Raw genomic sequence first — 14,485 nt, 5'->3', positions numbered from 1 at the left:
AATTACTTATCACAGTGATTTTAACAACGCCAAAAACTAAGCCTCTTCATTTTGTTATTTTGCCCCTACTAGTATTCCCCTTTGAGAAGATGCTTTTGCAGAAACGAGTTAAGAGGTTTAGTCTAGTTATTTGCAGGTTTATTTTAGCTGAAAACAGGGTACAAACACTAGGCTGTAACCTTTTCTCTTCTCTCTTATCCTTTATGTCTCCTTTCTCCATTAATGCAACACCAAGTTACTCACTGGCAGAGCTGGAAACCCCAACTACTTCAGATCTCATTTTTCCTTAAGACTTTTTCCCTAACTGGTTATTAAGTATTCTCAATTTACTTCTTAAAATAACTAATACTTTTGCCAGTCTATTGACCTAACATTCTACCAATTTCAGCCTTGGCTAACTCCAGACAAGCAGGAACTACCCAATTCTCCCCTCAAACTGCCACTCCATGAATTAGTCTTTGGACTTACTCTTGTGAAAACTGTGAAGCTAGCTAATGTCATCCTATAATCTTACTCCCATTCAGACATTTCCACTGTGGCCCTATTCTTGTTCCACAGTAAAGACATTGCCCTGTGTCTCAAACATCATCAGTGAGAACTTTCTTGGCCTCCTCAGATAATAGCAATGGTAGACGTACTCCCTTCCCAAAGACAGCACTTCCCTGAAGCCTTTTCAAATACAAGTTGCTTTTTCTCCCATACTGCAAAAATCCTAGTTCAGTAGGTGGAGATAGTTTACGAAAGTTACAAGATCATTACTCCTCTTTCAAGTAAAAATACCCCTTCTTTTGAGAAAAATTAAGCCCAGCTTCACTCAAGCTCCTTTCCTAATATATGTCTCTCAATGACCTTCTAGTAGTATCCAACTACTTCTGACTCTTTTATGCCAAAGCCTTCCACAGTAATGGGTATTTCCATAGATATAAAAATGACAGCCGTACTTTTAGCCCACTGATTTCTCAGTAGATGAGGAGTGGGTTGGAAGAAGGAAAGAAGTCTACTTAAGTGGACATATCAAAATTATCTGGGAGGGACTTCCCTGGTGGCCATGTAGTTAGGATGTTGGGCTTTCACTGCTTTGGTTCAATCCCAGGTTGGAGAACTGAGATCATACAAGCTGTGTGGCATGGCAAAAAAAAAAAGAACACAACTAAATTTAACTACATAGGTAGTTATATAAAAGACAAAGTTAAAAAAAAATTATCTGGGAGAGGGAATTCTCCAGCAGTCCCATGGTCAGGGTTCTGAGTCTGATCCTTGGGGAACATCACATGTTATGTGATGTCATGTGACTAAATAAATTTTTAAAGGTAAAATTTATGTTAAAAAATTATCTGAGAGGCTTCTAAAAAACTAATCACACTCCTAAAAAAGTTCAAAATTAACTGTGGCAATGGTTGTACAAGTCTATGAATATATTAAAAACCTGAGAATTATGCACTTTAGGTAAGCTGTACAGTACGTGATTTATATTTCAATAAAGGCACCAAAAGAAAACTAATCATCTTTTATTGAAAGCAAAGACAGAAAGAGATTTAGAACTATTTATTGAGCCTCTCCATCCCCTAAATACTTAACTCCAATGATCTATTTCATTTTGAATACTCATTCTACTCTTTTCTCATAATTTCTCTAATATAGCCTGTTAAATGTTCTTTCTCTGAAACCTAAAATTACTTATTCAACAAGTATTTTCTAAGTGCCTCCTATATGCAAAGCACTATGACGGGCACTAGGTATAGAGTGGTGAGCAAACCACCTTTACTGATTCTGTAGAGTTCACAATATACGAGAGGGACAGAGACAACAAAATAAATTACAATACAATGTAAGAACAAGGTAGAGAGGGGACATGGGGCTAAGAAAACACAAAGAAGGAGGTATTTGCTTATCAAAATCTTGAGCGATGAGGAAAGCTTTCCTGAAAGAAAGCCCTCCTAGATGAGGATGAGCAGACATTAACAGGTAAGAAGAGGGAGGAAGAATGCTTCAGGAGCAAGAACTCATTTGGGGAAATGAGAATAAAGATGTGAAGGGAGGAGATAAAACTAGACAACAACAAGAGTAAAGGATCAGTTGAGTTATAGTGTGGTTCTGAATGAATTAGGGTGATAGAAGATTAGGGGCTGTGGCAACACTGGAGGAAGAGACCTCTCAGGAAGCTATCTCAGTGATCTTAAATCAACACTATCCAACAGAAATATAATATGAGATAAAAAATGAGAACCATAGATAATTTACAATTTTCTGGTAGCCACATGTTTCTAAAAAGAGATTAAATTAATTTTGACAATGTATTTAATCTAAACTTATTCAAAATACTGTCATTTTAATGTGTAATCAATAATAAAAACTGTTGATTGATTTTACACTCTTTGTTCATACTAAGTGTAGAAAATTTAGTGTGTATTTTACACTGATAGCACATCTCAATTTGGACTAGTCACAATGATTACTGTTTTGGACAGTGCAGGTCTAACTGAAAGATGATGGTGGACTCTATTTAAGGGAAAAAGGAGCAGGGATAAAGCAAAGAAACATCTGATATATTAATATTTAATGGTTAAGCCTAGACAGAGTTTGGTGATTCACTGCACTGAAGTATAGGTAGAATCAGCAGTTAAGAATTACATTCTCAGATCTCTGTCTCCAGCAAGTACTTTTTACTGACCTAGGGAACTCTGGAAAAGAAAAAGATTTGAAACAGAAGATGAAATGTTCAGCTTTAGGTTGGCTGAATTTGAGACATCTAAGGCACAGTGTTAAGCAGACAGTGAGTGTGAAGTTAAGGTAAGAGAACTGGGCTGAAGACAATTATTAAGAACAACGATGATAAAGTCAGTAACCGGTACATGTAGCTCAAATGGTGAAGAATCTGCCTGCAATGCAGGAGACCTGGGTTCAATCCCTGGGCTGGGAAGATCCTTTGGAGAAGGGAATGGCTACCCACTCCAGTATTCTTGCCTGGAGAATCCCATTGACAGAGGAGCCTGGTGGGCTACCGTCCATGGGATCACAGAGTCAAACATGACAGAGCCACTAACACTACTGAGAGTCAGTAACTGGCATGCTGCTGCTGAGTCACTTCAGTCGTGTCCGACTCTGTGTGACCCCATAGGCGGAAGCCCATCAGGCTCCCCCGTCCCTGGGATTCTCCAGCAAGAACACTGGAGTGGGTTGCCATTTCCTTCTCCAATGTGTGAAAGTGAAGTCGCTCAGTCGTGTCCGACCCTTAGCGACCCCACGGACTGCAGCCTACCAGGCTCCTCCATCCATGGGATTTTCTAGGCAAGAGTAATGGAGTGGCTTGCCATTGCCTTCTCCGATACATGCCCTAAAGCCACCTAAAATAAATATGCTGATATAAACTACTGAATATCTAATATTTTAGCAATAGCTTCTCAACCTCGTTATTTTTTGTAATCATTTCAAACTCACAAAAGAGTTGCAAGGACACTACAAAAAAAAAATCCACACGTACCCTTCACCCATATTTCACAACTAACATGTTATCATATATATTTGATCACTGTCTCCTTCTCTCTCTCTCCACAGACACACACACATAGAGAAAGTAAATAAAGCAGAGCCTAGAGCACCATAAGGGGCTTCCACATAAAAGATACTTGCAGAAAAAAATTCCTGAAAAGGAAACTAAGGAGTGCTCAGTCAAAAGAGAACCAGCAGAGCATTAACACAGACTTCACGCAGATTCCTCACTTCACTGCTCCTACATACTTGTTCGTCAATCCCACCAAGACTGTCACTCTCAACTTTCAACTTTATCACTATCATTCTTTCCTGTCTTCGCTTCTCTTTTCATACCTCACCTTATCTGGTTATAACCAAATTCCTGCCAATTATCAAGACCTCCTTGTTGCATTGGCCTTCTCTTGCACGTGGGGTGACAAAGCACAGCCCAGAATTATTCCAATTGCATGCTTTCTCTATATCACACAGCTGAGCAAATTTGTATTAACAAGGCTGTGGTAAAAACTTCAAGACTCCCAATGCTGCTTGAAAATGCTTCCAAACTTCCTAAACTGAATTTTGAAGAAGACAGTATCTTTGAAAAAAAATTTTAATAAAAATAGGATTCAAGAACTGCTAAGAGTTTGGAAATGTTACGTTTTAAGAATTTTACCATGTACATTTTTAGCCCTTCCTCTCACAAACTTCACACCCAAGATCCCTTCAAGAATGTAAGAATACCTGCCAGAGCTTTTAATTCCATCAGCTTCCACTCCAGTTATCCATCACTCTCTAATATCCTTAATCCCAATCTCCACAGAGCCTCTTCCCAACAACTTATAAACAGGCTCTCTTCTTTTGCCCCTAGTTACCAATTTCTTTCTGTTCTATTCCTTTTCTTTCTTAAACAACCTTCTTAAAAGACTAATCAATAACCATAGGTCTCCATTCAGTCATTTATTTATTCCTTAAACTACTTCAATCTGGCATTTGACATATATTTCTAAAACTGCATTAGCCATAGCCAAGGTAAGCTGGCAAGATAGGGATGACCTGCCAAAATACAACTGATGTTTTTCAGACTTCATTGAACTAATCTCTCATTAGCATTTATCCTGTTCCAACTTCTTTCTTCAGGCCAGCTGCTTCATCCTTATCTTAAAAAACACTGTCATATAGTTCTCCTACCTCTATAGCCACTCCTTCGAAGCTGAGTAACTTGTTTGCCACTTAAATGTTAGTATTCCACAGGATTAATCCATTCCTAACATTAAAAAGAGAAGGAAATGGCAATCCACTCCAGTATTCTTGCCTGGAGAATCCCAGGGACAGAGAAGCCTGGTGGACTGTCATCTATGGGGTCACACAGAGTTGGACATGACTGAAACGACTTAGCAGCAGCAGCAACATTAAAAAAATAATCTGTCAACAATCCCTTTTAAGAAAATAATGAAAAGTTATGAAACCACTCCCCAGAAAAAGTGATTAAGATGATGGGCTGATATCTCTTCTCACGCTACAAGCCTTCTATAAATTTTACAAATAAAAGGAATAAATATATAGCTGCTGCTGCTGCTACGTCGCTTCAGTCATGTCCAACTCTGTGTGACCCCATAGACAGCAGCCGACCAGGCTCTGCCGTCCCTGGGATTCTCCATGCAAGAACACAGAAGTGGGTTGCCATTTCCTTCTCCAATGCATGAAAGTGAAAAGTGAAAGTGAAGTCGCTCAGTGGTGTCCGACTAGTAGCGACCCCATGGACTGCAGCCCACCAGGCTCCTCTGTCCATGCGATTTTCTAGGCAAAAGTACTGGAGTGGCTTGCCATTGCCTTCTCCATAAATATATAGCAGTACTGTGAAACACATTGGAGAAGGAAATGGCAACCCACTCCAGTGTTCTTGCCTGGAGAATCCCAGGGACGGGGGAGCCTGTTGGGCTTCCGTCTATGGGGTCACACAGAGTCGGACACGACTGAAGTGACTCAGCAGCAGCAGCAGCAGCAGCAGTACTGTGAAAAAAGAAATTAGGTCTTCAAGAGCAATTTTAAGAAATCCTTGGAGGTTAAAAATGAAAAGAATGGAGAAACCAAGAGCACAGAAACCTTAGTTTAAAACAAGGTGGCAGGTGGTGGTCATGGTCACTCAAATTGTTCCCTGGGTGTCTACTCGATATACCAAAGGCACTTCAAACCCAATAAACCTAACTAGAACTTAATACCTTATATAGACATATTTCCTTCTCTCGTGGTTCTTAGTTATGGACTCAATATCCACCTAGTCACTCAGGGTACACCTCTGAGGCTGAGCTTTGCCTTTACTCCTTTTCTTCTCACATACGCGCATTTCCCACACATTCTATTGACGTGATGTTTAAAGTTATGTCCCAAATAGTCTTTTCACTGGCTCTGTCATCACCACTTTATTTCAGCCAACATTTTCTGTTGACCTGAGTATGGCAATGGCCTTCAACAGGCCTTCCCATTGGCATCACCCCTGCTAAATCCATCTTCCATAATGCAGACCCTAAAGCCTTTCTAATAGATCCATCTGACCATGCCACTTGCCTGTGCGTATGTTACACAGGTTCTTTATCTCCTGTAGTAGTGCTGGCATGTATCCCAGGATCACTTCTCTTTAACTGATTACATATATGAATAATCGATTATGACTGTAATGACCAAACATTCAATTTGCCTGGGACATTCCTATTTTTACACTTACTATTCATTCTGACAATTATCATAGAGGACCCTTTCACTATCAAGTGTCCTAGTAAAGTCAATAAATTACACTGAACCTAAGCACAACAACTGTCCTCTGAGCCTAAATATGGCTTTAGAATCCTTTTAAAAAATATAATTTATCAAAGTTGACATGTAAAATTTTTAAAATCTATTTGTCATCCTTGAAATATAACACAAGTTCCTTTGTATGGCATACAAGATCCTCCATGACCTGGTCTAGATCTACCTCTGTGGCCTCATTGTCCAACTCTTCCACCTTACAGGTTATGCTCTAGACATAAAACACTTGTACAGACACTGATTACACTGCTTTACTAATATGTGCTTGCTGCTGCTGCTAAGTCGCTTCAGTCATGTCTGACTCTGTGTGACCCCATAGACGGAAGCCCACCAGGCTCCCCCGCCCCTGGGATTCTCCAGGCAAGAACACTGGAGTGGGTTGCCATTTCCTTAGGCTGCTCATATTCCTTCTAACCAGAACACTCTTCCTCTTTTGTTTTTTAATACTATTACTCTCTTGAGAAGATTTACTCCTCTTTTAGGCACAGCAGGCATTTCCTCCTCTGGGAAACTGGCCTTTATAATCCCCAAGTGATGTGCCCCTTCTCTGGTCCTGAAGCCTATCAAGTCTTTTACCATACTGTATTAAAACAACTTTCTTAATATCTTTATCTGGCCCATCTTAGTTTGCCTGGCATAGAGTAGTTGTTCAATAAATGGTTCCTGAATAAGAATGACAAAATGAATGAGGGATGAGTGATCAACTCTTCTGTTTGAACCTTCTAGAGACTTATGAAAGATTATGTTACTGCATGTACTGCCTATAGGTTTATTTTCTTCATGGTCAGTGAACTGTCCAGAAGCAATTTATTTTCATAATTTATAATCAACTACTTTCACATATTTTTCTCCCCTACATTTCATCCTTTTACATGGAAATGACTACCTCATACTGTAAGGGAGGTTTTATGGCCATATCACATATGTTTTACTATTTATTACTTTGCTACACTAGGGAAAACAAAGCTCCATATCATCATCATTTTTACTTTAAAGTAATCTACAAATGAGGTGCAAGAAGAGGTGAATAAGAGAACACCGTACAGACACTACGCTATTAATTCCACCTTAATAAGTCATCTGGCATAATTTTCTGGCACAGATTTATCCATAGCAGTCCTAATATACTAACAGTTCAGAGTCTTCAAGACCAAGAGCCATGTCTCATTCATACTGTTGTAATAGGTACTTGAGCCAGAGCCCAGCAGATGTTTAAATGTTTTGTGAATCCAGCAGCTAAACTTCATAACAAACTTAAAATGTAAATATTCAAGTAAGAGAGATGTAAATATATATACACACATGTATATATACATTAACTGACACATTTAATAGATGTAGTAATCACTTGTGTTCAAGTTCTAATGAAAACAAAAATATCATCATTTTAATATTTCTTTCTCTAATTCGTAGAACAAATACAGACTGATTCATAAATGTGGAGCAATATCAACTTAAGGTTTTGAAGATATTATTAAGAGTTAGGGGGAAAGGGTTTCTTAGTTAAGAAGTTTAGAGAATTGTGAAATATAGACAAGAGGGTTTCTTTACTATCTGAACACATCAAAGTTGCTAACATAATCCAAAAGAGGGACATAACATGTCTCCCAAGCAAATTTGATGATTGAATTTAGGACTATCATATGAGACTTGTGTATCTAAATCTTGTGTTTTCCATGGGAAAATACAGCTTTAGATAAATTATAAAATTATAAAGTACTGCTCAAACACTAAGCATTAATTTATTAAAGGGATCAATAAATTTTATATTGTGTTTTTTTTTAATTTACTAGTAAGAAATACTTGAAAATAGATACAGAAAAAATGGTTTCCTCATAATTACAGATGAGGTAGTCCTTATTCTTTCTTTTTGTTCAGGACCTATAATCCATTATTATGGTGACATTATACAAGAGATTTCTTATCCATTAAAACAAGCTTAACAACAGTCTACACAATGAAACTTAGCTAGGCTACTAAGATATATTCATTGCCCCAGCCTTCTTTCTTTCCATGCACTATAATACACTTAAATCGAACTTTAACCGCCACCATTCCATTAAAACTATTACTCCTCAACATCAGTAATTTCTTCTATCTCAATAAACCCAATGGCCAATTCAGTTGATTTCAGTTCAGTTGCTCAGTCGTGTCCGACTCTTTGCGACCCCATGAACCACAGCACACCAGGCCTCCCTGTCCATCACCAACTCCCGGAGTTCACTCAAACCCACCTCCATCGAGTCGGTGATGCCATCCAGCCATCTCATTCTCTGTCGTCCCCTTCTCCTCCCGCCCCCAATCCGATGGGACCAGATGCCATGATCTTTGTTTTCTGAATGTTGAGCTTCAAGCCAACCTTTTCACTCTCCTCTTTCACTTTCATCAAGAGGCTTTTGAGTTCCTCTTCACTTTCTGCCATAAGGGTGGTGTCATCTGCATATCTGAGGTTATTGATATTTCTCCCGGCAATTTTGATTCCAGCTTGTGCTTCCTCCAGCCCAGCGTTCCTCATGATGTACTCTGCATAGAAGTTCAATAAGCAGGGTGACAATATACAGCCTTGACGTACTCCTTTTCCTATTTGGAACCAGTCTGTTGTTCCATGTCCAGTTCTGACTGTTGCTTCCTGACCTGCATACAGGTTTCTCAAGAGGCAGGTCAGGTGGTCTGGGATTCCCATCTCTTTCAGAAATTTTCAGTTTATCGTGATCCACACAGTCAAAGGCTTTGGCATAGTCAATGAAGCAGAAATAGATGTTTTTCTGGAACTCTCTTGCTTTCTCCATGATCCAGCAGATGTTGGCAATTTGATCTCTGGTTCCTCTGCCTTTTCTAAAACCTGCTTGAACATCTGGAAGTTCATGGTTCACATATTGCTGAAGCCTGGCTTGGAGAATTTTGAGCATAACTTTACTAGTGTGTGATATGAGTGCAATTGTGCGATTAGCAGTCCTCATATACCTAACTCATCAACAACGTCTGACTTAGTTGATCTTTCCTGAAGCACTTTCTTCATATGTTTCTCTAGATAACACATTCTCTTGTTGGCTGGTGCTTTTTATTTTCTTTCTGGGATCCCTTTCATTCCTGAGTTCAGTATTTGACCTTTTCTATCTTTTCTCTCCAGTAATTGAATGCACTTCTATGGTGTAAAATTCCCTTTGCACAATGCTGACTCCCGAATTTTACCTCCAGCCAATACCTGAGTTGCAGTTACAGATACGCAACTAATGACTCGACGTTCATAAAATCAGACTATTAAGTTTATCCCCAAACTTACTCCTCTCCCATCTCTCCTATCTCAGAAAATGGCATCTCCAATACTGTACTTCCTTAGGTTAAAAACCTGAAAGTCATACTTGTTTCAGTTCCTTCTCTGAAGTTCCACATTTAGCCCATCAGTAAGTCAAGGCTATGGTTTTTCCTGTGGTCATGTATGGATGTGAGAGTTGGACTGTGAAGAAAGCTGATCGCCGAAGAACTGATGCTTTTGAACTGTGGTGCTGGAGAAGACTCTTGAGAGTCCCTTGGACTGCAAGGAGATCCAAGCAGTCCATTCTAAAGGAGATCAGTCCTCGGTGTTCACTGGAAGGACTGATGCTGAAGCTAAAACTGCAATACTTTGGCCACCTCACGTGACGAGTTGACTCACTGGAAAAGAGTCTGATGCTGGGAGGGATTGGGGGTGGGAGGAGACGGGGACGACAGAGAATGAGATGGCTGGATGGCATCACCGACTCGATGGAGGTGGGTTTGAGTGAACTCCGGGAGTTAGTGATGGACAGGGAGGCCTGGCGTGCTGTGATTCATGGGGTCACAGAGAGTCGGACACGACTGCGTGACTGAACTGAAGTCCCTCTGGCAATAACTTTCTTAAAAATGGATCCCAAATCGGAGGTCCCTCACAATCTCCACTCTTATCATATTAGGTGAAATCCAGCAACATGTCCTTCTAAACTAACTGCAACAGCTTTCTCATTTAACTTTTGCTTCCAATACAGAATATCCCACCCTCACCCTCAGCACCCCCAGTCCATTCTTCACAAAGTAGCCAGAATGATCTTTTAAAAATGCAAATTATATCTCATTATTTCCTGGAATGAAATACTTCAACAGATTTCTTTCTACCTCAGAGTATTAGTATGGCCTACAAGGTCCTAGGTGATCTAGTCTCAGTTTTCCTCTCCTGATCTAATTATATATATGTTTTCTCCCTTGCTTACTACATTCCAGTCCTCTACGTTTTCATCTGTTCCTTAGTCACACTGAGCTCATTCCAATATTGGGATCTTTATTCTTAGTATTCTTTAAATGCACCCCTCACCCAACTCACATCATGGCTCGCTCTTAATTTCATTTGAGAAACTGCTCTACTGTTCCCTTCTTCAGACAGGTATTTCCTGAATCACTCGATTTAAAATAGCATATTTACTCCAACCCTGCTACTGTTTCAATGCCTAGCAAACTCTTTCTCTGTAGTTCTGAAACATTATTACTTAGCTATTAATTTGTCTCAAGTGTCTCCCATGAGAATGTAAACTCAATGAGAATATAAGAAGATTCTATCTGCTTCATCAGTATAACTCTGGCTCCCAGAGTCGTTCATGTCCTACTATAAGCTTTCAATAAATGTCTGTCAAAGAAAAAGTTCAAGGAACAACTCTTAATTCCTTAGACATAGTTCTCTAAGGTTTGTCAAAGTGTTTGATTAGAAACATAATTTATCAAACGTACAGATATAAACCACAGAAAGTCTCTATAAAAGCGTTAAAAATTTAGGGAGGATTTTGTCCTAATCTATCTTTTTACAGATTTAGGAGAAATCAGGCTGAAAAGGACTTCATGAATCTATACATATTTCACAAAAATGATCTGTATCTGTATGTTTTTACATGTGTATCAGATTGGAACTACTCTTAAATAGTCCTAAATAAATTAGAATGCATAATCAATTTACAAAATCAGAATGCCTACCTGATTATCTGAGAGCCACATAGCAGTCAATTGCTGTAGCTTTGTAAAGCTAAAGGGCAAATTTTTTAATCTGTGGGGGAAAAATGCAAACAAAAATTAAATGTTAAAATTGAGAAATGTGATGGTTATATAAATAATCAGGTCAAGTTTATTGAGAACAGATCTATTTTTTAAACAAGTCTTACTTTGGTTATATTTGGTAAAAATGAGGGTGATTTTAGGAAGAAAAGGATGTTTCAATAAATGTTAAATCCCAGTTTGTTAATGGCGGTCTACCAATGGAGGTAGTGAGACTCATTTCTTGGATAGTTCCTTGCTGTTATGTGATATTAATGTAAAATTTAATTGAATTCTTAAAGAACACCCTAAGTTTGTTTCTGAAGCTTATCTCAGTGATCTATCTTTGGATGAAGATCCTATGCTTCGTGACCTGCAACCAGGACTTTAAAAAAAAAAAAAAGGACATAATTTAAAGGACTGTCTCCAACCTGGATGGAAGGACTTTTTTCAGAAGAAACTACACTACACCAGGATGAGAAGACGACGACATCAGAGGTAGACAGCTTGCCCAAGATGCTGGACCTGATTCGTATGATCATTTATAATGTTTTCTTGACTTCTTAGCCCTCTGCATATAAATCAAATGCTTTTCTACTATAGGCCTGATCCTATGCTAGTTTTAGAAATTAATCCAATTGTCGGGTTTGTAGACATTAGCTCATTCTGCTTATACAAAAACTGTTAGACTTGTGCCATCCTAATGTCCTTAAACCATGGCAACAGTCTGCTACTAAATTGGAAAATTAAAAACAATAGCTTGAAATCAGAGTCAGGGCTATGGGAAATCCAAGATGGCTGCTTGGCTTTTCCCAGCTCCCTGACAAACCTCATTTTTTATTTGATGGGTTAAAGCCTCCCTGGCTACAGGGCCTCCATAATGAAAAATCACGGAATATTAAGTTTTGTAAATTGTTAAATTAAGGTTCTAGTTTTGTTCATGTCTAGTGTTTACTAAGACTCACTGCTGAGACAGTTGCTTGTTACGTGATACTGCTAAAAGATTTAATTAAGTTATTAAAAAGGACACTCTAGGTTAGTTTCTAAGGCTTATCTCAGTAACCAATCTTCAGATAAAGGTCGGATGCTCCATAATGTACAACCAGGAGATTAACACCAGACTATAGTCATTTAACGAATGAAGTCAGGTGACTTGGGGTATACCAGGCTTTATCTAATGAAAGTTCTTGACTTATAATCCTTATTTGACTAATAACTGCTAGCTATGGCTATATTATTTTCTATGTCACTTGTTTCACTGAGCCTGTGATATAATGTTGAACTGACAGTTCCATATGAGATCAATAATTGTAATAATGTGACTCTGGGTATGGGAAAAAGCAACAAGAGGAAATATTTTCCTGGACCAGGAGGCTAGTAGACAGTGGTCCAGAGACTTTTGCTACTTGCAAGGCTTGGTCCAATTTTAGCACACTAAGTGGCCCATCATTTCCCTAGACCTGGGAATGAGCCTTCCAAGCACCGCAGGACACAATGGCCATGAAATGGTGTCACATGGTCAGATATGTGGCTATGAAGGGACCCTGCTGACTGGAAGTTGGTACTTGCCAGCTGCCTCTACAAAGATTACATCATGACCATTGCAAGCTGCTGACCTTCAACAACCCCTGAAAGAAGTTCAGGGTGAAAATCAGGAATGAGACACTCTGTGCTCTGAAAAAACAAACAAACAAAAACTGGCAGAACAGGCCTTCGGATAGTTAGATCTTTTCAGAAAAAGGTTTTATGAGTTCCAATTCTTGCATCTTCTCATACCTAGAAAAACACTGACGTCATTAATGGTGAAATCTGCTTTGACTATTAAAAAAAAAATTTTTTTTTTAACAATTAAAAGTCAAAATAGAGTAGCTATGGTTCAGATATCCTGGGAAATAACTATTTCCCAGATATCCTGTAAAATGATATTATGGGTATGATTTCCGATTAGACGCTGTGACCTAATGTAGAACTTAATGCTCCTGTAATGCATTTTTGCTTCTGTACTTTGCTTGCTGCTCGTAAAACCAAAGTTACTCCATTTTAAGAAAAGGTTGTTTTTAAGTAAAGATTCCTAAAATTGTTTTTGAAAAAATAAAAAAAGAAAAAGAAAAAAAATTGAGAAATGTTAAAATGAGAATTGGATCTAATGGTCTTCTAAATAATGTTATGTTATTGCACATGAAAATAGGAGAAAATCATTTAATTCAGGAGAAAATCAATTATAGGTCTTTGAACAGGACATAAGACATAATACTATCCAGTTTCATAAGAATTAATTTTAAAAATACAAATCTTCCATTGAATCAATTTGGTTGGGGGGAAAATTGGATAATTTAATAACCTCAAAAAACTTACCTAGGAAAATCTAGGAACTATCCATACTTTAATGCAATAGCAAGGACAAATTAAACAATGTTTCACAAAACTGTTTTGGATGTTTTATATGCATTTAGAGAGAACAAACTGTTATAGGAACCACTCTTAATAAGAGTTTGTTATGTTATAAATATTGCACTCTTTTTATTTCACTATGAGCCAGCACTTTCATACTCAAGACTATTTTAACATTATAATGAGTGAAAATTAAGTAACAGAGATATTTAGTAGAATGCTAACTTGAAACAGGACCCTATTTAAAACAAAATGACTACTTAAACTTTCCATCTTGTTTATCTATTCTTCTATGCCTAATTTCAAAGGAACCTAGGGAATCTAGGTCTCTGAAACTCAAGGTGTTGAAACTTAGGGCTCTAGTTTTAGGGTATAAAGTATGAGCTGAAAGAATTTAATTTTAAAAGGGATTTAGTTTGAAACCACACTGCATAGCTATAATTAACAATTTAAAAGGAGGAAGGTATGAACAGTCTGAATACCCTAGTCAGAAAACCAAGTTTACACTAAAAGCTCTATTTTACAAGCAATGTGAATCACCTTAAATCTGAGTCTTAATTTTTTTTTCCCTCCATAAAATGGGAATACCTGTTTTATTATTAGGGCTATTTTGAATACTTTTAAGATACAACAAAAACAAAACATTAAAATACTCTACAAATATTCTTTCATCACTATTAGTCTCTCTACACCAGAAAAAATTATAGACATTTGTTCTTAACGTAAAATGTTCTTGCTTCAATTTAGCATCCCTAGTGATCTATTTCCTTTGTACCTTGGCTGT

At 38.0% G+C, this 14,485-nt stretch overlaps 1 protein-coding gene across 10 annotated transcripts in view; it reads right to left on the bottom strand.

The window, feature by feature from the left end:
• The window catches only part of ERBIN (erbb2 interacting protein), a 133,376-nt gene that overhangs the window by 32,097 nt on the left and 86,794 nt on the right, over window positions 1–14,485 (bottom strand). For all 10 annotated transcript variants that reach the window (XM_055421959.2, XM_055421960.2, XM_055421963.2 and 7 more), the window contains exon 14: window positions 11,254–11,323. In XM_055421959.2, coding sequence (XP_055277934.2) covers window positions 11,254–11,323 — 70 coding nt within the window. The remainder of the gene's footprint in view (window positions 1–11,253; window positions 11,324–14,485) is intronic.

Source organism: Moschus berezovskii, chromosome 18 (genome assembly GCF_049115385.1).
Source record: "Moschus berezovskii isolate FMDL1 chromosome 18, NW_MosBer_1.0, whole genome shotgun sequence".
NCBI classification, from domain to species: domain Eukaryota; kingdom Metazoa; phylum Chordata; class Mammalia; order Artiodactyla; family Moschidae; genus Moschus; species Moschus berezovskii.
Note: the sequence above shows the minus strand (reverse complement) of the source record. Positions and strands in the feature narration are given on the sequence as shown.